General features: G+C 44.3%; 1 protein-coding gene across 3 annotated transcripts in view; it reads right to left on the reverse strand.

Annotated features, from left to right (window-relative positions):
• MAPRE2 (microtubule associated protein RP/EB family member 2) overlaps nt 1–14,940 on the reverse strand; it is a 56,027-nt gene extending 41,087 nt beyond the window's left edge. The window contains exon 1 of one of the 3 annotated variants that reach the window (XM_082753113.1): nt 14,741–14,940. In XM_082753113.1, coding sequence (XP_082609239.1) covers nt 14,741–14,859 — 119 coding nt within the window. In that variant the 5' untranslated portion in view covers nt 14,860–14,940. The remainder of the gene's footprint in view (nt 1–14,740) is intronic. The other 2 variants (XM_082753115.1, XM_082753114.1) reach the window with 2 other exon arrangements.
• Nucleotides 14,941–24,893: the final 9,953 nt, after the last annotated feature.

Genomic DNA, 24,893 nt, shown 5'->3' on the forward strand with positions numbered 1-24,893 from the left:
AGAGGGCCAAGTAGCGAACAAGTTGTTTGTACGTCCTAAAACGCCGCTTCTTCCGAACACAGTATTTATGTTTTCAGCTGTTAGGCTTTCCCTTGTTTAGGCTGGAGGCTCTCAAGCATAAGGCTGTGATGAGGCTTACACAAGCCTTAAAACAGCGTCCACCTCATGGAGACCTTTAAGCTTCCTTCAAGCAGATGCCTGGCAACCCTACAGTAACCAACAGCAGGCTGGGGCTAGCTCATCGCATCCCCTGCTCCACAGCACGCAGGTAGAGGTTAAAAACCTCTGTTACAGTGCTGCATAACCACAGAGGATTCTCCTTTTTTCCCTTATAAGAAACGGAAATTAAAATCCACAGCAAATATGGACAAGCCGTAAGAGTCTTTGCATACTCCAGGCCATTTCAGAAAAACGCTTTTACACTTGCACGCCTGACCACCATAAACTTGAGCTCATAGGATTAGTTAGGTGCTGAAAATCTTGTATATGCTTAAGTAGATCCTGAATCAGAAGGGCACAGGCTCAGCTGGTGCAATGGTACCCATTACACCCTAAGGAGGGTTCATTTTTTAAGGCATTACGTGCAGCACGCGGCGTCCAGCTACAGATAACTGCAGCTGTTACAAGGTGTTACCCAGCTGTGCTTACAGACAGCTTTGCAAAAGGCACATTTACTTGGCTTGTCAGAGGCGAGGAACTACCAGTTGTTGACAGCAGGAGCTGTCTTATGCCAAACCAGTAAAAATGGCAAGACTGGAAGGACTGCAGCAGGGACCTTATCTCCAGAGTAAATATTGATCACCTCCAGCCCCACCTGGCTTTCCTGTTGTGCGTGATTCGGCAAGGTACCGTGAGAGGTTTTTGAAGACAATAGCAAGACAGTATGACAGCTCAAAGAGGAGCCCTGCGGAAGCTGGTACCTGATAGCATGGGGATGGATAGATAACTCTGAGCAGAACAAAAGCTCTCCCAACAAAACCTGCTGAAGCGGCAGATACAACAGAAAGGCGAGGATGAGACAGATAAAAAAGACTGCCCAAGCTTCTCTAGGAAAGGTGAGGTGAAAGCTGCTGCAAAACGAGGATCCCTGAAGGAAGAAACCTGCAAGCCTCAGTAGCCACATCCCTACAGAAGGAAAACATCCTTTAATACAATATAATCCTGAAATGGCAGCTGATTTGCAGCTGGGCCTTGTACACACCTTTAATATTCACTGCCTACAGCCTTGGCTGTAATCATCAGCGGGCAATTATGCTCAAGGTTGTCTTTACTGTAAGGAGTCTCGAGGACAGAGAAATAACACAAAAGGCACAGCGCAATTTTACCAACACCAATTTACCAATTCTTACTCCCCCTTTTGACTTATGCTGTACTCCTGCAGCAAATTCAATGGCCATGACCGGCTCCCTCAAATCAGAGCAGTAACTGAGCTGCTGGATCAATACAAAGGCTCTGTCTAGTCGGAAACTCAAACAGTGAAAGATTAATCACAATGAAGTACTGCCACAGAAGAAGAGGAAAATAATCCTCTAGGTGTAAGATCAGGGGAAATTCACAGACTGCAAAAATACTGAATGTCAAATCCCCTGTGCTCCGTTCCCATGTTACTAGATAGACCTGACATGCTAAATGTATTTTATAATCCATGGATTTCATTCACTTCTGAATGTGATTTTAGCTTCACAACATGGATCATATTTGAAGACCTGAAATGATTTGTGACGCAAGGTACAGAGTCTAGACAAGACTGAAGCAATCCATGCACGTTTAAACTGCTTGAACCCTGCAGTATTACCATTTGACACAGTAAACAGAGCATATTTCGCATTGTTCCCATTGCAGTCCCCTGTTTTAAGTGCAAGAGAGGTTAGAGTACAAAGAGATTTACTCTGACTGCATTAGTGCACCATTAGTAATATTATTTTTAAAGTTTTGTTCTTTTAAGTTAGAGGCTGTCCGCAAATGCTGGGATCTTCTGACCTACACAAATGTTATGATGGGTCTCAAGAACTGGTTTAGACCCAAATCTGAAAAACTTTTAAGACCAATGGTAGTTGTGTTTTGTGGTACATATGGCCTTAGAAAATGTAAAAAGAAAACCCAAACCCGTATTATCTGGGAGGCAGAAAAACATTGGTTCTTTTCCAGACATTCAGTTGCCCCAAATCTGAAAAACACAATCAAAACTATTCAAACAATATACATGGCTTGAGCCAAAACCTCCGAGATGGCCCAATAACTGGCAATGCAGTACACTGCCTACTGCTTACTTTTTGCAAAATAGCTTTAAGTTTATTCACTAAACAGTTAGGAAAGTAGGATAGTCAAAAAAAAAAAAAAAAGCACAGTTATGACTTTGAAGAAAATAACTTCAGTGCTTGGAATATTTCAGGGCACCTGAGGAAGAAAAGCAACATTCACAGACCCACTTGAAATATTTTTATTATTGTTTTTGATCTGCAAGTCATATTTTCATAGCATAAACAATGTTCCCCCCCCCCCCTCAGACTACCTTCATTCCCTCACTCCTCCTGCTGCCACTGGAGCTATATGGCAGTGCAATGCATAATGTTGTATCTCTAAATACTAAAGCTTTTTCCTCACCCCCCTCAGGATTTGCCTTTGTATCCAGAAGTACAGTGCAATATTAACAATTAATTACAAGATCTCTCAACTTTGGCTGGAACTATTTGCACATCCTGGTAGGCTCCCTATCAATTTCGATGTGTAAATGAACCCTAACCAAAATAAACATTGTCTTGCCAAAGGAAAGGTAGAGAGCAGCAGCTCACACTGCATAGAAGTGACTCGCCCTCCCGTAAAGGTGGCTCCCCCTGGTTATGAGCAAAGCTCAGCGCTGCACCTGAGCAGGCACTTGTTATCATGGGGACAAGAGGATGCACGAATTCCAGTATGAAATCATGCTACTACAATTTAAGAAGACATCTTATTAATGACGAACCACGAAAACCTTTGAAGTGGGCTGAATGGGAGGAACATAAGCGTGGCAAGGCGGTGATGTTAAAAAAAAAAAAAAACAAACACGACTGCTTTTTCTTACAGTTATTACCCTCCCCCGCAAGGCTTTCAACTCGGAGATCTTAAGCTTGAATTGCTCCTCTGCTGCCCCGAAGGCAGACATTCAACCTGTACAATTTTCACAATAGGCACTGGTAGGCTAGTCTGCCTTTCACAATAGGCGTTGGGATTGTGGGGAAGGGAAACTGATTCAGAGAAGAATTATTCTCAGACTTGTGTTCTATAATAAGCCCAAGCCAATTAGAAACACCTACATTATAGTATAGAGAAGCAGATATATGATAATTTTGTTACTAGAAAACCTTGGAAAAGCTGATGAAGAAACAAACATTTAATCTTCTCTGAAACAAAGTCTCAATTCACCAAGACAAATGTGGGAGTTTTAATTCTCCTTGTATTTTTATCTCCTACTGAAATTAACAGATTACTAAGCATACACTGCCGATCACAATATAGCTAAAGGATTTCTAAGAGGTTGCACATGGCATAAAGGTAGCAGCAGCACTCACTATGGAGGAGAAAGGGTTTGCAGATGCCTCTGAAGGCATAACAGATGAACCTTCCACCTTTCTGCTCCCACTGGATGGTGGGTGGGTAGTTATCGTTTCAGATGGTAAACCCCAATGCTTGAGCAAATGCAGATTTACTGGAAAACAGAGACAGCAGCTGAGAAGAGCTTGCCCTTAAACCCACTGCCCACCTGCACACAGCGCCTGACCTGTGGGGCACAATGGGGACAGCCCAAGCAGTCACACCAGTGAAACACATGCCCCTGACAAGGAAGGGACAGGAATCATCACAAACCCCGATTAAGGAAAAACAATACTCCTGGAAACATCTCACAGGCACCCAGCTTGCCAGGCACCTGAGGCATGATTTTGGAGAAGCCTGGTAGCAGCAGCCCTGCTGCAGCACCCGCTGCTGCCTCGTGACGTTTCCGCCTTGCAAGTCCCAAAAACAGCGTGGGCAGGCCTGGGAGCTTCAGCAGGGACGGGATCCAGCTAGCTAGTGAGATGAAGTCACCAAATTAATTTAGCGTTGACCTATCCGGAGCTTTGCTGCCCCCCCCCGATGCGGATACATTGGGAGGCGAAGGGCTGGAGCAACACGCCGATGTGCTGCAGGGTTTTGTAACACCCCACAGCCCTCCTCGCAGGGGGACAGCAGCCCCTAGGGCCCCGTGCATGGCTGTGATGCAGCAGCACGGGGCTGGGAAGAAGGGAGATGGGATTAAACAGGGGGAATGCAGTCGCTCGATGCTAGCAGGCAGCTGCAGCTTGCTAGGAGGCTTAACACAGCTTGCTTGCAAGGCGCGGGGAAGATTGGGTGATGTCTCATGGGATGGGTGCTGTGGTGGCTCAGGAGATGGACTATGATGTGCTTTCTCTGCTCTCCCCCTCTGCAACACAGTGCAGAGGACGAGGATCTTGCCACACACCAACTTTTCTCTCCTGCACGAAAACAAAATGCAGATGCACACTGTTTTTACGCCCCATTTCTTCTAACCCCGACACACACACATTACACACAGGAACAGTGCCCTTTGCACAGAGCCTCCTGAGCAGGCACCCTGAAGGTGCACAGCATTGCACCTGGGGAAGGAGCAGTGCCACAGCTGCTGCCCGTGCAAGCATCCCAGGGCACACGGAGAACCGTGCCTGGCTCTGTCCCTGGCAGGGCAGAGCCCACGGGACAGAGCCAGGCAGGCAGCCAGCTCCAGCTCCTGCCGGAGAGACCATGGCAGAAAGGTGACGACACCGAGCTGGGCTACGGGACAGCGTTTATTTTAAGCTACCTTCACCCCACGGTTGTAAACAAGCATGTGACAACAGATGAAGCAACACGCAGCCATGCTGGCTGCTTTCGCCCATGCATCACTCTCTAAAACGCGGCTCTGTATTTTTGTAACATAAAACACGAAGCTCTAGCATGGTCGCCCAGGGTGGCCACTGCCATTTGGGGCTCAGGGGACAAGCAGCAGGACTTCTGCTGCCTGTGCAGGGCACCCCACAGGCAGGCTTCTGGGACCAAGCTCTGCAGCATACAGCCACAACCTAACCCTTGCCAGCACCATGCTGCAGACCACTGAGCACTGCTTTTTACTGAGTCATGTCCAGAAATCAAGAAGAAAAACAACAAAAAAAAAATCTGAGTTTTGACATCTGAGTCTGTTGAATTAGGCCCAAATAAAGACCCCCATCTTTGTCTCACACAAACTCCCCACAGAGCATTATTAATATTAGAGAGATTTCCAGTGTTAGCATTTCAGCCACAGAACTTAATTTTTGTTTTGGACACCAACTTAACTTGACCTCTTCCCTTGTTTTCATGACTTCATACTATAGCAGCCAAGGAGATGCTCTGAAATTACTCTGGTACTAGAAATATTACTAGCAAATGACTTGTACTTAAGAATTAATCCTACTAAGGACTACCTAAGATAGGACTGAACTTCTAGCTGCAATTGCTTCACTGCTAAATTAATTTTAGAGCAACTGGAACTAGAATTCGCTAATCCCTCGTGGAGTAAATTGCCCTTTATGAACACGTTAGCTCAACCATCTGTGATTTATGTAATTTTAATGTATTATTCTTGCTGTGAGCCAGTAACCACAAACTTATTTTACCTTTGTTGCACTACCCATGCAAGCGCTGAAGTTTCCAGTACAAAGTAAAGCTACCCCCAAACACATTTTTTCAGCCATGCTGTTCTTTGAAGGTCTGTAAAGACAGTGTTTTCTTCTGGTTTTCAATCTTAAAAATCTCCTGCTGATCTGAAGTGGGAAATACCCAAAGTTTTGTTTTCCCCAGTCTTCTTTAGATGGTGCTTGCTGCTTTGGTGCAGCTGCAATGGTAAGACCAGAATTACTGGCAGTTACAGCAGTCGTTATCTGTGAGCCCCAGCAAAGCCTTGTACCTTAAGCTAAGAGAAGCATAGATGTCCTGTTTAATAGGATTTGGCCTCCGTTCATGGAATATCTTGAGGTCAACTCCTAAAGTATATTGCTTCCAGCTGGCAAACGGTGACATTAGCAAGTTCAACTCCCACAGTAAACAAGACAAAAAGCATTTATTGCTTGAATTACCTTCAACTACACGTAACTGCAGTTAAGTTAATAACCTGTGCTGCAATGTGAATATTTAGATTCTTCAGCCCTGTCAGTGTTGGCGTAGGTCACAGGACAGGACAGGTCTGCACCCCTCCCTGTAAACCTAAGTCAAACTTGGCACACATCTGACATAGCTCGGGAGCTGTGCCTACAGCCAAACATTCCCCACAGATTGAACTTATCAATAATGTTAGCATTTTCTGCATGAAAAAATATACAAGTCATTAAAAACAGAAGGAGCGATTTATCAGCTTTTAACTTCAAAACATAATCCTTAATTGCAATGTGCATAATTAGTTTTATGACACAGCAGAACTACCCTTCTGCTCCACAGTGTGTCAATGAACTTGTGGTCATCCCCGGGTACTAAATTGCAGAAGTAGCTCCCAGTGACTTACAGAAGGCAGCATAAAATAATTAATGCACTGCAGCAGCAGCAGAAATACAGCTTTGGCAAGAATTAAGCTAAAAAGCAGTTGAACTGAGACTGCATGCATACATTTTTCTTTCCCATTTAAAACGTTTGGTCATAGGATGGTTTCACCTTGGTGACAGCACTAAATTTGTTGCCATATGATTTTTTTCCACTGTCAGAGCCCCTGATTTCATCACTTCCTTTTGTGTGCTGCATTTTGAACTCAAGGGCTGTTTATGCCTTTGAGAATTACAGAATAGGATCATGAAGTGATTTAGGCAGGCAGGGAGCTACAGAGATCATCCACTCCAGCCTCCTGGTCGCAGCAGAGCCAACAAGAGAAGGTTGACGATGGCTCAATTTAGCCAAGTGCTGAGCCTCTCCAAGGACAGGCACCCCACAGCCTCTCTGGGCACCCTCTTCCAGTGTTAGACTATCCACACTATGAAAACTCATCTCCTGCTATCTTAAGAAATCTACTGTTGCAGCTGCTGACTGTCCATGCCTTCCATCCTCTTCCTGTGCACCTCAGGATCTGTATCTTGTATAGCTTTGAAATATTAATGCGGGCAAGGAGTGATAAAGACCCCAAACAGTAATTCAGCAAAATATAATTAACCCCATTCTGCATAAACAGGTTTTCAACAGGGCAGCTATTTACATGTGAATGCTGTCCTTTTAGGAAAATTTATCTCCTTTATTCAACCAATTACCATTTCAGTGCCTCCATGTTCTCAGCACTCTCGCACGCGACAGTCTTTCTGTGTATGTAAGCTCCCAAGGGACTTTCATATCACTGCGTTATGTACCCCACTTCCATACAATTACTCCCAGATTCTCTAGTTATTTCCATAAGCTATGATTTGCAAAACACTGAATCCATAAGTAAAGCAAACGCATATTCTACTTCAAATATTTCAGTGCTTCCTGTTCATGCTATTACTGGACCAGCTCTACAGAGATTAACCTTAAGAAGTGAAGCACAACAACCATGTAAAATTTGCCTAAAATGAATTTTCACCCCCCCCCAAATTGTTTAACACATATTGCCAGCGAGCCCTTCCGAGAATCAACACCGCATTCCAGAGTGACAAGCAAGAATTTGCATTCAAGTGCATCTCTGAATAATTGCAGCTGTTTGGGTAGAAAATTTGTGCGGTACCACGGAACCCTGTTGTAGAGAAAATATTCACCTAAGTTATCCCTAAAAGGTAAAACTGAAGTCTCCAGATCTCTCTGGCTACCTCATGGTAGCAAGAAACATATTGGAAACTAAACCTCTGAAACAATACACACAACCACGTGGAAAACCAGGAACACACACCATCAACTTCACATATGACTACAGCAAAATAAGCCATTCCTTTGTCATCTGCCATGCTGGAGGATAAGGGTCCATTTCACACACAAGAAATCCCAAACAAATCCCACACTGAGCATTCCTTGGTTTGCGTAGCTTGTTTAAATATTGCTTCAGACCACTCTTAGGTTTCAGTTTCGATTCACAGGAGCTCACTCCAGTGTTGCTGGCCATGCCCCTCCACCCATACGCTCCATCTTCCATCACCTCACCCAAATTTCAGTCCCCTCCATCCCTCGGTCAACACAAATGACACAAGACAGCCATACACAAGGCCAGAACATCAAGACCACGATCTGCATGGCATATTCCTCTCCAAGCAGAGCTATTGGCACAGTGGTAGGATTTCCTACGGAAGCTACATCCTTAAGTCTCTACTTACTGTTTAATGTTTACATTTCCTGTTTGGATAGCACAGAAAACACACTGGATTTAATACAAAAGCATATTCAATAAGCATAGAGCTCTATGCAAAACAAGAAATCATTTCAACGCAGATAAGCCAAGCCATTTAACGGGAGTGCTTTCAGTGCAGAGCATTCTCTATCAAATATTTAATAACTCAGTGTACCATCAGAAATTTAGAGAAATTTTTGTCCAAAAAAGACAGGTAGATTTTCATTTTGTCTTCATGCCTAATGCATGTAAATCAACAGAATTGTGATAAAAATAAGAACACCATTGCTTTAAAAAACCTGAAGAGTTAAAAGCACTTCCAGTAAACTTTTATAGCTGATATTCCCCTTCCCCTCCCACCTAATTATAATGAAACAATATGATGGAGATGCTTTATTGGTGAGTCAGGCAGCGGGGATGCGAGCATGGCAAGACTCGAGCAGCTATTCAGCGTGACATGAACACCATCCCTGGAAGAAACACACGGATGTTTTCCACTTACTTTCCGTGGTACCGATACTAGAAGCAAGCGAGCAGCACCGCTAACCAGAAGCTGGGAATCAGCGAGGGGACAGGACCCAAAAGCTCTCACACGCTGTCCCAGCACGGCGTGACTGACTGCTGTCACCGCCGCTACTCCAAGCCTTCGTGCCATCCCGTGCAGTGGTTTGCGTGATTGAGAGCAGATGTGGTGAGGCCACTCGTTTTCAATTATCAAACAAAGGCTGAAAGTTGCATCTCCAAATGAAAAGCTGGCACTTGGCTTGATCTTCTTCCTTACCCAGCCTTTGCTATAATTATCTTGGGAACGAGGAAGAAGAAAATTCTGCCAAACTGACTGACCTTCCCCCACCCCAAGCCCCAGAACTGAAACCTCTGAAGATATTTTTAAAAAGTCACTCATTCAAGTGCCAGGGCTTGAAATGTAGGCCTACTGCACTTGCTTTTTTTTCTTCTCACTGTCTCCCAAAACGAGTCCTTCTATCTCAGGTGGTTACTCCAGGTATCCCACACAGGAGACTATTCCTGTAGCCCAGCCTGCAGTGGGGTGGTTGCATCTCCCTTGCAGGATTCATTCACATAGCAAAAGAGAAACTCAAATAAATAGGTTTAATCAGGTTCTCCTGTTCCATAGCCCTGCTTCCAAATCACCTTTCCTTCACAAGGCAGCATTTTTAGTGCCTGTTTCCCCACGAGGCTCGACTGAGGCAACCAAGCAGAAGCCAAAATGTCTGCTTCTGAAAATGACAGCATCAAGCTCGGTTCTCTCCTATCTTAAATTCGCTCCTGTTTTCGTTAGCATGCTAGAAGCACATTGCTGTTGCTATGCAACTCAAAAAGGTAGTTTCAAAAAAAAAAAAAAAAAAACAAAACTCAAGCACACAAACAACATCCCCCACATGCAACAAAACCAGAGGCCAGCCTCCCACCTCCAGGATGTCTCAAACCCACAGCGCCTGGGTGCAGCTCAGCTGCTCTCAGACCTCCTTTGGTGAGAGGGCCTGGGCACAAGCCGAGAAGATGGCACTGCCTGAAAGCTAGTCTCATTTCCTGCCACAGACCGGGCTGTCTGTGAAGTGCTGGCTGGTTGCTTTCCTTCCCCACCCCCTCCATAAAGCTGCCTCTCAGCCCCCATTTTAACAGACAATAACCTCATCCACCAGATACCGTGAAAATATTCCCTTTAAGGAAAGCCTAAATCCAGGTCAAAAGAGGTAGCCCAATAATGCAGGCACAAAACATCTAGGCTTCAAACCACTGATGGATGCAGTACTGAGCAGAGCCATCCTCGTAGCCTCTCCTACATCTCCATGCACTCACAGGTGAACCCCAGCTACCCTGAAGCAGTTTCACCCTGTGCTTTCTGAGGGCTGGACCTGTCCAGCTGCAGGCACTCACCAAAACCGTTCTGCCTGGACAGAGCCCTCCCAAATCACAAAACAAGATTAAAGAAGAGCAGCTGCAGCAGGGACAGGAAGCCAGCTTTATGAAAGTGAAAGAAGAGAAACCAGGAGGTACCTCAGCTGGCAAGTAACCAGAGCGCTTTCTGCATGGTCCCTCTTACCCTGGCTGCTCATCACCAGGGTGGTCTTCTCCCAGGCAGCTAGCAACCATCCTGCTGCTTTCCAGGTGCTCCAAGGACAAGGGGTTATCACAAACACCACTTTTAGAAAAGCTCAGGCCAAATTCACAGGGTGTGACTTCTTACAGGCATTTACGATTGCCTTTCTCCTGCTTCCACTGCAATTTAAGGTAAAGCTCTCATGACCTGCAATAGCAGCAGTTAGTCCAAGAGCAAACACCTCTAACGGTAACGTGTGAAGTTATTAATGTATTTACTAGCATTTGCTTTAGCAGCATTTACTTTTGCAGAGGATGAAAACAGTCCTGCTCGTTGGTATGACAAACAAGAAGACAACATGCTGCATTTACTCAGTACTTTTTTCACCATTGCCAGCAAGAAAATCTGGGGCCTTAAGCTACTGATGTTATCAACACAAACTGTCATTTTTAAATTCAGAGGAATCATCTGCTTACTGTATGCATGAGGACCTAGCTTTGGGGGCAGCCCCATGGGCAGAACAGGCTCACTAAGGTGGCACAGGAGCATGGACCAGTCCCACAACCACCTGCCTCCCGATATCCACCAGCAGCTGGGAAGGTGGAGACCAGACCAGATTTTGATGTGACACAAATCTTGACTTGCAGCAGGAGTTAGCGGCTCGTCCTGCACTGAAGGACAGCCAGACACACGCTGCAGCACGCCACAGCTTAGTTCAGTGCTGGGTGAGGAAATCACCGCTTCCACCCAACTTTCATTATCGTGCACGGCATGGTCACATGTCGGCTGCTTAAGAAACCGTTTCCAAGAAGACACGACACTCAGGAAAGCCAAACATTTAAGGGATACCATCAGAAACATACATAGTGACAGATAGAAACTTTGTTTTTTCTGTTTTAGTTTCTTTTAGCTTAGCAATTTAAGCAAAAATAACCAGTAAACTAGCCTCCTCCCTGCCTTTCTTGAAAGCTCCGGGTACAAAACTAAATATAGCTGGTGTATGAAGGACCAGATCAAACCAATTTTCTAGCAGCACATAGATAAAACAGCAGTTAGAGGGCACAACAGGTTGACCCTTTTTAAAGGGAGTGTTTTAGGCTAGGCATGCCCTTAAAAACCTGATATATTCCAAGTCTGTACAGCTAGCTTTGAAAACTACGGTGAGCTGATCAACCATACAAAACGCCTTGTCCCTGGCAAAAAAAAAACAAACACCACAATTTAAAACAAATTCTCCACCCAGATGTTGATTTGGTTTCTCGTTGAAACGTTTCAGTCTCCTTTGAGCATACAAATAAAACTATAATTAAATGCAATGCTGTTCTCAGAAATGAGCCCAAATCTATTTTGGCCAACAAAATGACACCTCGGTTCCAACCAAGTTGTAAAGTCAGTCTCCTGATCTGGAACACACACAACTGACACATGCAAATCCTTCCTCTGGAATAGAAACAGAGTTTTACTGGAGAAGTGCTGATTTGGTCCAGTTATTTACTGCAGAAGGTAACATCTCCCTGTGACTCAATTTTATGCCAAAGTGCCTGGTTTCCATTTACCAGCTCAGTGAGGCTGCAGGAGAAACTTAACACCTTGGGCCTGTATGTCCCAGTCTGCAAGATATAATATGTCCTTTGGAAGACTTGTGAAAACTATTTGTGGCTGTGCATACAGAGCACATGGCTGGAGCTCATGTGGTACAGGTTCAATTCCCCACTGCGTCCTCAACGTGGTGGATAACGGAGCAACTCCTTTCATGTCAGCCTCCTATGTTGTAAAATGGTATAAAATTTACCTTCTTTTAAAGTCTGCTTCAGGAGTGACATAGTGAGGCTCTGGTGGTAGCCTGCTAGGTGTTTGAAAACAATAAAGCTTCCCTTTTTGGTTTACCAGTTTAGATGTCCTCAGACCCATCTATTATGATCAACAAACACTAAAGTTGTTTTAAAGTACTTATGGACTAGAGTAGGTCAGAAGCAGTAAAAATGAGGATGCATTTCTGATATTACAGGAGAGAGGAGCAAATGCTCTCTGGTAACTCCTGAACCCCTACAAAGGGGGTAGGCGCAGCTCAGCTGAAGAGCAAAGCTGCAGTACGCTAGGGCCCATTGCAAGCAAAGTACTCATGGATCCGTGCAACTGCCGACCTGATGTCATGCTCCAGGCTGTGCTTAATGACATATTTATTCCATATTTCTAGATACAGATGGAACAAACCAGCCCAACAATCAGAGGCATAGCAACTTGATGTGTCATGGGGTGAAGTTGTACAGGCTGCTCCCTGTGCCTGCTCCCAAGCCAGCATGGCACCCAGCACAACAGTGGCCAAGTAACATGGGTCTGAACCTACTGATCTCAAATATAAGATATTTAAGATATTTAGTGATCTCCTGCTCCACCTTGAACTTAGCTAGGCTAGTTTGGGCCTTGCTGGTAGAGATTTTTATGGAAGTTAACAGTATTATTTTCCAGTTTCAAGGAGAAGTTTCACTGCAGTTTTCACATATTTTCTTGAAGGCTTCCTTTGTGTTATGATTAACACTTCACTTTTCACCTGTAGCCCTAAGTACCACATTAAGTAAACATTCTCACTGCAGGAAGGGGGGATGGACAGATTTGGGTGCCACGAGTCTGTAGGTAAGGGTAGGATTCCACACGGAAATGAGAACCTAAACAGGAATCCCCTGTGGAGTTTTTTGTTGTTGTTGTTGTTGTTGTTTGTTTTTGTTTTTTAAACTTTGTGCATTAAAAGGTTTACTTCCTTAATGCTTTTAATTAAATTATTTACTTCCCCAAAATAGCACACAACATCAGCATTAGCGGCTCTGCATTCCTTTATATTCCTGCAGATGGACAAAAGGATGCAAAGCCCTACAAGTCTCAAAGAACAGCCTTTCCCTTAGAAGAACCAGCCTTTCATTCAGATGCAGAGCAATTCCACGGTTTCTAGAAAATTGGGCAATTGATATAATTATTCCTGTCATCATGTGCTTAACACAGCAGCCTCACAAAATGCCTTTTCTAGACATGGCTCAGCATATAAGACAGACAGAAGGACAAGAAACCTGACCCGTTGATGGCTGCAGAAAACTACATGTTGCAAAAGGATAATGGAGAACCCTATTCAGAGGTTTTCCAGGGAACCCTTCTGAAAGAAAGCAGCAAAGATAGCAATCGGTAGCACCTATGATTCATGCATTCATCTTTAGTGGCTGTAGCACGTTAATTCATCTCAAATCAATTGCATATTTCTGCTTCGCTACATGGTGGAAATGCAGCTTCCCACCAAACCGGAGCCTTTCAGCGCTCAGCAGCGATTCAGATCAGGGAAGCGAGGGCTCCATTTTTCCTGCAAGGAGACGCAGGTCCTTACAAAAGGAAAAAAAAAAAAAAGCCACGACAGTAACGTGCCATCGCTCCTTTGTGCTGAATGCGTGCGCCGGGGCTTTGCCGACAGAGGTAGGAGCAGCTCCGAGGAGAGGGATGGATGGATAGATGGATGGATAGATGGATAGATGGGATCCTGCGGCAGCGCCCAACACACGCCCGCTGTGCTTTTGGGCACGCTGCACGACCCCACCTGGGTGCACGACCCACGGCACCGCTCAGTGCCGGAGATTTTCTCCGGGGCTGAGCCACCCGCTCTTGTTTTGATCCAGCGGCCGGCCAGATATGTGGAAGCAGCATCACTTCCATTTCCTGCTGCTCCCAGGCCAGGCTCCCAGGGGCGTGCAGCGCTGCGCTGCTCCGCGGGGGCACCGCTCGCTGTCAGCCGGGCGGCATTTAAACAGCCGGGCACGGCGAGATGAGACGGGGCTGCCGCTTTTTTCCTGCCTTTTGCTTTTTTTTCCCCCCTTTATTTTTCATTTTTTTTTTTTCCCATTTTATTTTATTTTTTTTACTTTTTTAATTTTTCTTTTTTCATTTCATTTTTCCTTTTTTCTTTTTTCTTTATATATTTTTTCATTTTCATTTTTTCATTTTTTTCATTTTTCTTTTTTCCACTTGAAATTTTTTCCCCTTTCCCCCTTTTCCTTTTCATTTCCCCCTTCCTCCCTTTTCCCATTTCCGTTTTTCCTTTTCCATCTTTTCCCTCCATCCTTTTATTTTTCCCTTTTTTCGATTTTTTTCAATTTTTTTTTTTTTTCATTTTCTCCCTATTTTTCCCCCAACTCCCCCCTCTCCCCTGCACAAGGCCATCCATCCCCCGTCCCCCACCACCGTGGGGAAGGAGGGGGATGCCCGCAGCCCGGCCCCATTCCGCAACGCCCCCTCCCTTTCTCCTTCCTCCTCCTCCTCCTCCTGCCGCAGCCGCCGCCCGTCCTCTCCCCCCCCCCCCCCCGTTTCCCCACATCCCCTACCTGTAGGAGCGCTCCCCCCGCACCGTGTGCTTCCTGAAGGGGATGATGGTGCCGTTGTCCTGGATGATGTCGTTGTTGTTCTCGCCATTTGGGGACAGGGCTTGGGTCGGTCCGGGCATTGGCGCTCGCTCCCCCGCGGCTCCGCGCCTCCTCCCCGCCCCAGCGCTGCGGCTCTGCCTGCGGAAGGTGCTGGCGGCCCCCGCCTGCCGCCCGCCCGCCCGGACCCCGCCCCGCCGCCCCGCGTCACCGCGCCACGTGACCGCCCGCCGCCATGGCAACCGCCCGACTCCGCGCCCCCCCCCTTCCCCTTGTGTGTGTGTATATGGGGGGGGGCGCCGAGCAAGCTGCTCACGAACTGGTGTGCCTCAACACCCAAAAAAACACACAACCCAGAGCAACTACTCCATAAGCAGTCCTCTGTGACCTCCAGGCTGTTACATGTAAAAAGACCAACAAATACTTGAGCACATATCACATCCCCCCCCCACCTTCAAAAGAACCCCCAAACCCAACCCGCTTCAAAATAAATAGCTCTAAAGCTGCAGATCAAATGAAAGCAACACGATTTCTAGCATGTTCCCAGAAGCACACGCTGATGTTCCATCAAAGCTCAAAAATTTTCTCAAATGAGTTTGATCAGATACACACCAGATTATTTTTTTCCTGCATGCAAAAGGTGATTCTACAAGATTACTTAATCTTTATCTAGCTTTTCAGACTAAATAACACTGCTGAAAGCTGAGCTTTGGGGATTATTATCATGATACACACGATAAAGATTCTAGATTCACAAAGAAACTGTAAGGTGAGTGCCACCAGTACCTAGACACCGGCTGCCCAGCACTTGGGTTTAAATCAGGTGCCCACATTAACACACTTGCACAGAGTGATCCCTACCAGAAGTTAAATTAGCCTGCCGATTTGCCACAGCCGTCTGAACACTGAGACAAGAGGCTTTGTTTATTGTTTCTGCCAGATTTTCCAATATACTCAAAAAAATTGCTTTCAGTAACCAACCTATGGACATTTGCAGATGACATACCTAATTGAAAAATGCTCCATTCATCTGGCAACAGTAAACCCAGTGGAGAAAGTCTCCTTTGAACCTTTTTAAAAACAAGCAACAAAATATATTCTGCTAAAAAGGGCCAACAAGCCTCTTAGTAACACTCAGGAGCAAGGAGAAGCCAGCAATGCTACATCGTGACAGAATGTAAAAATAATCTATAGCAGGTCTCTCCCTGCCAGACATAACCCTACCTGCTCTGCTAGGCAGCGAGCTGTAAAACACTCTGCTACCCTAACTTGTAAAAATATTTTTATTTCTCCACCAGTGGCAAAGAACAGAAGCTTCTTTATTGAAGCTTCCAAAACTGTTTAAAACATCGACTGGCGAAGCTACGGCGGAGAAGTGCAGGTGAGGACAGTGCGGCAGCCTCCCTGCAGACCCCTTATTGCCTTTGCATTAGGATTAAGTGCAAAAGAACCTCACAGCACCTCAACATAATGCCTTACCTTTATCACGGCTGAGCCAGGCCCAGGCAGAAGCAGCTCGTTGCTGGTTTTCAGACAGCACATGCTGCTTCTGTTGATTTAGCACAGCCTGGGGGACACAGGGTGCAGTATGGATCTCATATGCATGGCACTCCCTCCGCTTACACCTCCATTTCTGAGGAACATGTGGCCCATGAGCACAGCCCTTATCTTTCCGTGCAGGAAGCCACCACTTCATCTTCCTGCTTTCAGCAGCCTGGGCAAAGTCTCTGAGATGTGGATCCAGCGGCACAGAGCGAGAAACAGGAACCTGCCGCTATTATCAGGTGACTGCAGCCCTGCTGACTGTACAGCTTTTGGATGCAGTGAGCATACAGACAAACGCAGCTCAAAGAGGTCAGATTGGTCATACAACACACATCTATGAACAGTTGAAAGCACTGAAACCTAGTACTCACGTGCTGTAAGTACCACAGCAATAGATGTAGGAAGGGACCTATGGAGGTCACTCAGCCCGTGTCGTGGTTTAACCCGGCTGAACTGAAACCAGGACAGCCCGCTCTCCTCCTCAGAGCAGGATCACCACTGCTACCACGAGCTCAGGTCATGTTTGACTTAGTCTAGCCAAATCTTGAAGATCTCTAAGGATGGAAATGTCCTGCCCTCCCATGACAGCATGCTCCAGTGCCATGTTACCTGCTGTTTCTCATCTCCTACCTGACTTTGGCTTCAAGGAGATCCCACACTTCCCCCAGCAAGCACAGAGTCTTGGCTGGGCTACAGATTGGAAGAGGCACACCCTACCCAAGTACATGCATTTCAATACTTCTGTTTCCACCATGGTGAACCAGGAGGAGTGAGTACCAGTGAGCATGGCAACAGCCCTGAATGTCATTCTCCAAAGCACTGGTTGCTCCTTCCTCTACAGAGCTTTTCTTTCCAGCCTCCTCTCATTACTTGTTCAAGGTCTCATGCACTGCAGTAAAACAGCCGTGCGGCATAATTTATAACACCAGAAAGTGAAATCCCCTAAAAGCCCAAACAGCAGTGTTAGAAAGGCCTCAGGCATGCTTGAGCCAAAGTTTTATACTAGCCAGCTGATGTGGAAATAAATTATGAGTATTTTAACGCTGATAAGAAGTGACCAATGCACAACCTCTGAAAACAGAGGTGATGGCCACACTAGAGACTTCTGCTAACATATTTGTCAGAAGATTAAAAAAACACCAAAGTCTTACTGAGCTTTGTGACACAGCCAAAGTATAAATAAAATTAATGATGGCAGAAATTCCCCACTGCTTGGATAACTTGTTTCTGTGGTGGCGGAGTGGGGGGAGATCAAGAAGAATGCATTTAACCCTAGAATGGCCAATGAGCATCCCTCATCTGACATTTATTCTTGTTCAAATTAGTAAATGAATCTGAATGTGATATTCCTTGCGCTGCCCTCTAAATATTCCTCAACCACAGCTTCAATCTGTAGCAAACACCACTTGGGTATAATTATTATGGCCAGCATGCTTCTCTTGTCAGAGGTGTTTCAAGAACACTTCTGTCACAAGTGAAGTGCAGTTTTTCTAGTGGGAAAGAATGAGAAAACCTAACTTAAGGCAAACAGTTGGAAGGTAGCAGCACCTTTTAGAAAGCAGCATTCCTGATCAATGCAGCCTGCTTTTCTAATTTAATGATCACTTCCTATACTCTTAAATGATCACAATGAAGATGAACAGAATGCTGCAAAAACAACAGATGTACCTCTGGTAAAACAATCAAAGCTATTTTTAACATTTAACTGTGTATATTTATCAGAAATTATATTTATCAGAAACTTGTGCAGAAACAGGCTCTCCCTGAAGGAGCTGGCCAACTGCATTTAGATTTGAAAAGCGGTGGATAGAGCAAAGCAGGAAAAAGTTGGGAAGAGGTGAAAAAGCTACAAAGCCTTGGAAACATCTTGCTTGTTCAAGGAAACCCCAGTTCACCAAGGTACATAGCCATGCTTTGTTCCCAGCACGAGTAGCTTCAGTAAAATGGATAAAGCCATAAGTGTACTGCAGCAGAATCAGCTTAATATCTGACTGCATGCACCCTGAATAAAAGTTTCATTTAGTAAACTAAAAACAGAAGCCTTAGGAAATCCAGATTTGCATGTTATCTACTGGAAGTACAAATGAGCCCTCTGCAACTGCACACCTGTTAGGGAGCACTGGCTTGCGCCAGCTTAAATTAGTGCGTGGTTCCAACCTGCAATGATAACATATTACACAAACCTCCGTAGGGGAATTAGCAACAGCAATGTAACTAACACAAGGAACACATATCAGATGCGATGTGGTGTATGATATGTTTCAAGCTAACCTGGGCTGTGCAGAAGAGCTCATGTTTCCTGTTTCACTGACATATCGTCTGTCAGCCTTGCTGATCAGCCCAAAAGAAAGCTCCCACTGTGACGTAAAATCACTTAAAACTAAAATTCAGAACCAGAACTTCACAGGCTTCCTTTGTTTACGCAGCACTAAGTCAATTCTCCCCCTCTCCCATCCCGTTACTTCATTCTGTGCTGTACATTTCGGGGCGCAGAGCATTTAAATTCACCATACCAAACAGCAAATGATAATGATTTGGCAGGACAAAGAAACACTGCATGAATTTTATTAAAACAGCTACTTATCACTCCAGACATCCTGTTGATAAAGAATGAGCTTCCCACCCTTGGGGATTATACTGTTGCCACTTTAAGCAAAGTCTTGATTATTTGCCTTCCCTGGAGAGAAACACAGAAAGAGAAAGACAGGGCTGTCCCAATTACACAATGTGCATGGACCACATCCCTATGAGGTAATTCAAGACTATTTTAAAATATATGGACATATTTATATTTCAGAGGTCACATTTCATATTTTAAAAAGAGAGTCCCGTGCCTGGGAGGAACAGAGAAAGGAAAGTTCAAGTCTTTGTCAGCTAAGCATTCCTGAAAATTTAGCCATAAGCTGCAAATCCAATCTGGTCATTAGTGTATGAATTCCTCGCTAAAGAGAGTGGTCTTGAAGAGTCACAGCCTGTGGGCATTTTTCTTTAAAAAGGCAGCAGCTACCGTTTGTAGTTACCGTAGAAATCAAATAGAAATCAGAGGTTTATTTCAAGATCCAGACACTGTCTACAATACCATTTTTTCCCCCCGTTCACAGAAAAGGGATTTCAGAAACCCTTGAACAGAACAATATTTTAAATCAAGTTATATACTTCAATATTCAAATTGTTAGATAAATAGATTTACAGGACATAAGTACATTTTATGGGCACTTGCAGATATCAGCGCTTTCAGGGTTTAGCTAGATCTCATTGCCTTAAAGGAAAACAACTATTTAGAAAAAAAAAAACACTCTCCAATATACAAAGGTCTCTGTACTTAAAACATAAGCAGTTCACATTGAATATGTGAAACTTTTTATCCAACGCTTCCTACGTAACAAAAAGCACCAGTGACAGCAGGAAACGCTCAGTGAAGGGAGGATGGCTCCAAAGAGGAGAAATTTCTACTTCCATTTACTCCAGACCAAACCAATATTTTGAATTCTTTAGTCAGTGTTACACGTGTACTGGGATATCACAAGGTTTCAAGCACATCCTGGGAAGCTGCTTTCACCTGAAAACCTATAAACAGCTGTGATCAATAAACGCTGGAAGTAACAACTCCTCTGTCTCACTTTGCCTTTAATACTGATTGAAAGCAATCGAGAGAGGAGGCTGACTCACGTCTCATGCATGCACATTTACATGGAAGTATTTGGCTGGAGCTGTTCTAGGTTTACAGTAGCCAGTCTCATTTACAGGGAGCTGTTAACTAGTTTTCTCAGCTTGTTTTGACAGAGTTCAGATGTTAAGACTATTAAGCATGGAGATCTAAACCAAGAAAGTTCAAACTGTTCAGGTAATCTGGATTTCTAGACTTTTTCAGAGAATGACAAACCCTTAATTAAACGAACATGAGATTAGTGTTCTGGTAGAGAGGGATTTTTTAAGTTTCCATGCTTATTAATAAATCATATGGCCAGGGCTTCAGACATTCGTATCCTAAACAAAACCAATGAATCAAATTATAAATGATTAAAGAGCAGGAGATTTTTGATATATGAGACAGTAGGAGAGAAACCTAGCATTTCTTTACATATTTTCAACTGTTGAGGAAGCTCTGGCTTTCTTGGAGCTAGAGAGGTTAGAAAAATGAAGGATGAAATTAAAAATGACATAAAAGAATGTATCATCTACCTCTCTGATGTTCCTTCTTACATTCTACACTGAAAACAACAGCAATGTGCTTTGATGGCACTTCAGTCTAATGATATATTTAAAAAAAGCAATATTGGGACATAGGGGAGGGCAAATGCTTTGCAACATCACCTGCCAACGGTGCAGGTTTCTAAAGTGAAAGCCTGATATGGCTGTAATCCCACACCACAGTGATACCTTATTAGTAGGTGATGATTTTTAATGCTTCTTGCTATATTACTCCACTGAAAACTTGACTTGGCTTTGATATTATATATCAGGAATTCAAGAATAGTTAATAACAACTCTTGGGATTGGTGATTCTCTGTTCATGTTGTACAACAGAGCATTTTGAAGCTGACAGCTATTTGATTTGTGCATGTTATCCAAGTCATTTAATGCCCCACATGACTATTTGGTACCTGTATGTAACATAAGGAGAAGTTTAAATACTTTGCAATGATTATTGGCCAAGACCTATCGTGCTTACAGCATTGCCTTTTCCAGCATCAGCATTACAGGTACTGAACATGTGAAGCTTGCACAGGGATTATAGCCCATTGCAAGGAACATTACCCTTGCCAACAATCATCAAGCTGTCCAAGACACTCACCACTGCTAAAGAGGAAAAGAGAAGGCTGGCACAAGAAAGCAATAACTCCAGCAGATGGTCGATTAAGTTTTTGGATACCTATTCCTGAAGCAAAAATGCTTCAACCAGCCAACAGAAAGGGCCTGACCATTACAAACCGAGATTTGGAGGGGTTACTTTGCCCCAGGAAATTGTTAATTAGGTGCCTGTCCTCCCACACCCAGCAAAAAGCCAACATAAACATTATTACATACTCTAGCTAATGGGAAAGAAATACAGAGCGTATTCACGCCTGACTCAAAATCAAAATCGTACTGCCAAGTCATTCAGTAGTATGCGAACATTCAGCAACTGCAGAACCCAAGAATTCAGTGCCTTGCTGCAAAAATACTCTACAAGAAGTTTCCTTGTGCTCCTACAGCATGCTACAAACTGTTCTCTTACAAAGCAAATGTGTATCAAGTACCATCAAATTAGTGAACGCCAAGAAATTACACAAAAGGGGCTGTGTTTTCTTGTTGTTTGTTTTTGCATTCTGCCCTTCCCTCCTCTCGGTAATTGCTTTTTATCTGGGACATTGACAAAAACCAGCTTTTGTACAATGCTGTCAGCTTTCCTCATTTTGCAAGTACAGAAACAGGCCCTGCTGTTAGAACAAGATTGCTGTCATTCATCTGCACAAACTTCCCCTGCCTCACCCTCATCACCAGGTGTTGGGTCCCAACCCCTCCTCTCAGGGTTTGCTTTTGGATCCATGTATCCTTTTAGCTCTGTTTGTGTTTTCTAACTAACTCTGGAGTTAACCAAACCCATCCCTTCTCTCCATTGCTACAGCTAGATGCATGGCTCCTCCTTTCATCTCGAGATTTCTTCCACATCTGGGGTTTGCCCATTGTTCCTTCCCCCATTCTTTTCTGCCCTTCCTTTGTTAAGCATCACCCTTTGTAGTGCTCCAGCAATTTCCACTTTCCTTCATCAACCACCTGCAGAGAACCTGGGTCACACTGGTTTCCTTCCCCCAGACAAAGTCCCCAGCATGCCTATTGTCCAGCTAACACATTGTCATTAGCTAATTATGCCTCCTCTCCTCCGCAGGCAGAGGAATGTGCTGCACCACTTGCCTGCTAAGGTACATGCACATTCACACGCAGCCACCACAAGAAGCAACACCTGTATTTATGGCTGCATCACCTCCAGAGCTCGCACACTGCAGGTGACACATGTCCTGTTAACACACCTCACAGCTGGAAACCCTGGGGGCACCGCGGCACCTCTCAAACACCAGGTTGCAAGGGTTTATTTGCAGTCACTAGCCCACAGAGAACTCGAGGAGTGCTGCTTTGTTGGGAGCAAGCAGCTCTTCTTCCAAGTACATTTTCACTACTACCTCACATGAGTCCATTGTGTAAGCTTAAACAAGTTGTAGCTTCCTCACTTATTGATGGAAAACAAACCTTTTCCAATCGTAACAGTCAATGTTCATTATCACCTTTGTGTTTACTCAGCATTTATCAAAGTCTTCAAATGAAGAGGGAAAAAAAATATATATTTTTACAGATACTTTTAAACACAAAGTTACACTGATGTTAGTGCCCCGAACGAAAACAAAACAAGAATATCCAGAGGTTTGAAAACTGTGTCAGGAAACTTATCTCACTGACAGACATTTCCTAAGAGGACTTTTGGAACTTGGCATATCAGAGCAAGTTTCCATGAATACTTAGAGCCCTTTATTAGCCTAACGCTGCAAGTGCTTTATTTAGCTACCAGCATACTACGAGCACTTTCTGGAATTCTGAAATTCAGAATTAGAAAAAATATGTCCTTGCCTGGTTAAGAGCCAAAGCTAGTTGGAGGAAAGCTGTATTGGAAGGTGCATCTGTTCACAGAAACACACACAAATACTGGGGCTTGGGGGGCAGAAATAGTGCTTGTGAGGTTATGTGCCTCAGTGAATTTTCTTTTATAGCATCAAATTAAAGATTTTTAAAAGGTACCTAGCAATTAAATTAACAATACAACAACCAGTGATATGTATTTGTGAATCAAATCTGATACCAGCTGAAGTACTGCTGAGACATTTTATTTGATTTGAATGTAGAGGGCAGATGAAATACAAAATAAAGTTCAGGTCCCTGCTCAAAAATAGAGGGTGTGCCATTAAAAATGTACACATCTCCATTCTGAGCGCACAAGAGCATACAGAAAGTGCATGATCTTACGGAAAAGATAAACAGCTGGATTTACTTGCTTCCATTAACCAGTGACCCACTTGTCAAACATAAGCTTTAGATTTAAGAGTGATTACATGAAGCCTCTTACATTAGACAAAAAGGATCCCGGTTATGAAATCAGATCAAGTCTGAAAATACTTGAATGCAGTCAATAGCATTCTTCCACAAAGACACAAGGTGAGAGCCAATTATTCTTTTTAAAGCATACGATGCAATGTAACAGTATTTTCTCCAGTACTATTCACAGCATGTTTATCCCACACAGCCTGCTCAGGTCATTAGCGATGAGCCAAATCCAGACCTCCTGTAAGAGGATGAAGCCCTGATGGAAGCCAGTTCATAAACCTCACTTTGGGGGCACCACCGGTTTCCTTCTACTATGAATATTGATTCACAAAAAAATCAGACCAGCACTCTCCATGCTGAAGGGGAACAGCGATATTTACCCAGCCTATCTAATCTCTCAGAGCAGATTTTTTTTAACAGAGGCTGTGACAGTGCATGCGTTGGTGGCAGATCTCCAGCTGAGGCTTCTCCAGCGGCATCGGCTTTGCCCTCTTGTAAGCTCCTGCCTCCACATGCCTCTCTTCTGTGCCTGCTCCACACTGGAGCACAAACAAAAGGCACGAGAAGATAGGGATGACCACAAAGTTTGGGCTTGCGTGCAAGTCCTGCGTTAATAGAAGAGGAAACGTAACAAGGACAACAAATCGCTAGGTCCTGAAAACCTCTAATTTTGCCACCTTGTGACACAGCAGCGGAGCACACAACAATGGCTTGCCCACACTGTGCCACACCTGTGGCTATCCAAGGCTCCAGGAAGACTGAAGAAGCCATAATTATAAGCAACATTTTTAACTTAAGGACAACTTCCAAAATTAAACGTGTGCTTCCACCTGACCTCATCAGCATGCTGTGCACTGTCAGCAGCTCACGTGACTCCGCATATAGGGTGATTTTCTGGAAGCCACAGATCATGGAACAACTTAATGATGGAAGAGTCACAGCAGCCAGCAAGCCTAGGTTTCCATCCCTGATGACTGCAAAGAAAGATTGGAAAATGCTGACACTTGGATTAAGAAAACAACAACAACAAAAAAAAAACAACACAAATGAAGACCCCTGAAAAAAAATCAAAAACAAAAAAGGAAAACCCACCACCAAAGAAGCAGAAAACAAAACAACCCAACCAAAAACCAAAAGCAAACAAAAAAACCCACTACCAAATACCATCCTCAAGATAAGTGGAATATCCAAATTAACCCTTTCTTCGGGCTCTTAGCAGGCATGGTGCTGTTCTGGGAGCCTGTCCAGAGGTGATTTGCTTTCCCCTGGATTTTCAGCACCTGATCATGCTTACAGCCAGTTTTGCAAACAGACACTAGCAAGACACCAAGACCACTGGAAGCAGATCCTCTGTTACCCTAACTGATCCAGTCTGTCAGCAGAGGCAACATGACTGCACAGAGCCAGCGTGGGTTCTGCTCACATTTGCAAGATTATATTTATAAAAACCTGTGAACTGCTCTGAAAAATGAAAGTTTTACAGCATCTTATATGCACT

The sequence above is a fragment of the Aythya marila genome (genome assembly GCF_965140915.1).
Source record: "Aythya marila genome assembly, chromosome: 2".
Taxonomy (NCBI): Eukaryota; Metazoa; Chordata; class Aves; order Anseriformes; family Anatidae; genus Aythya; species Aythya marila.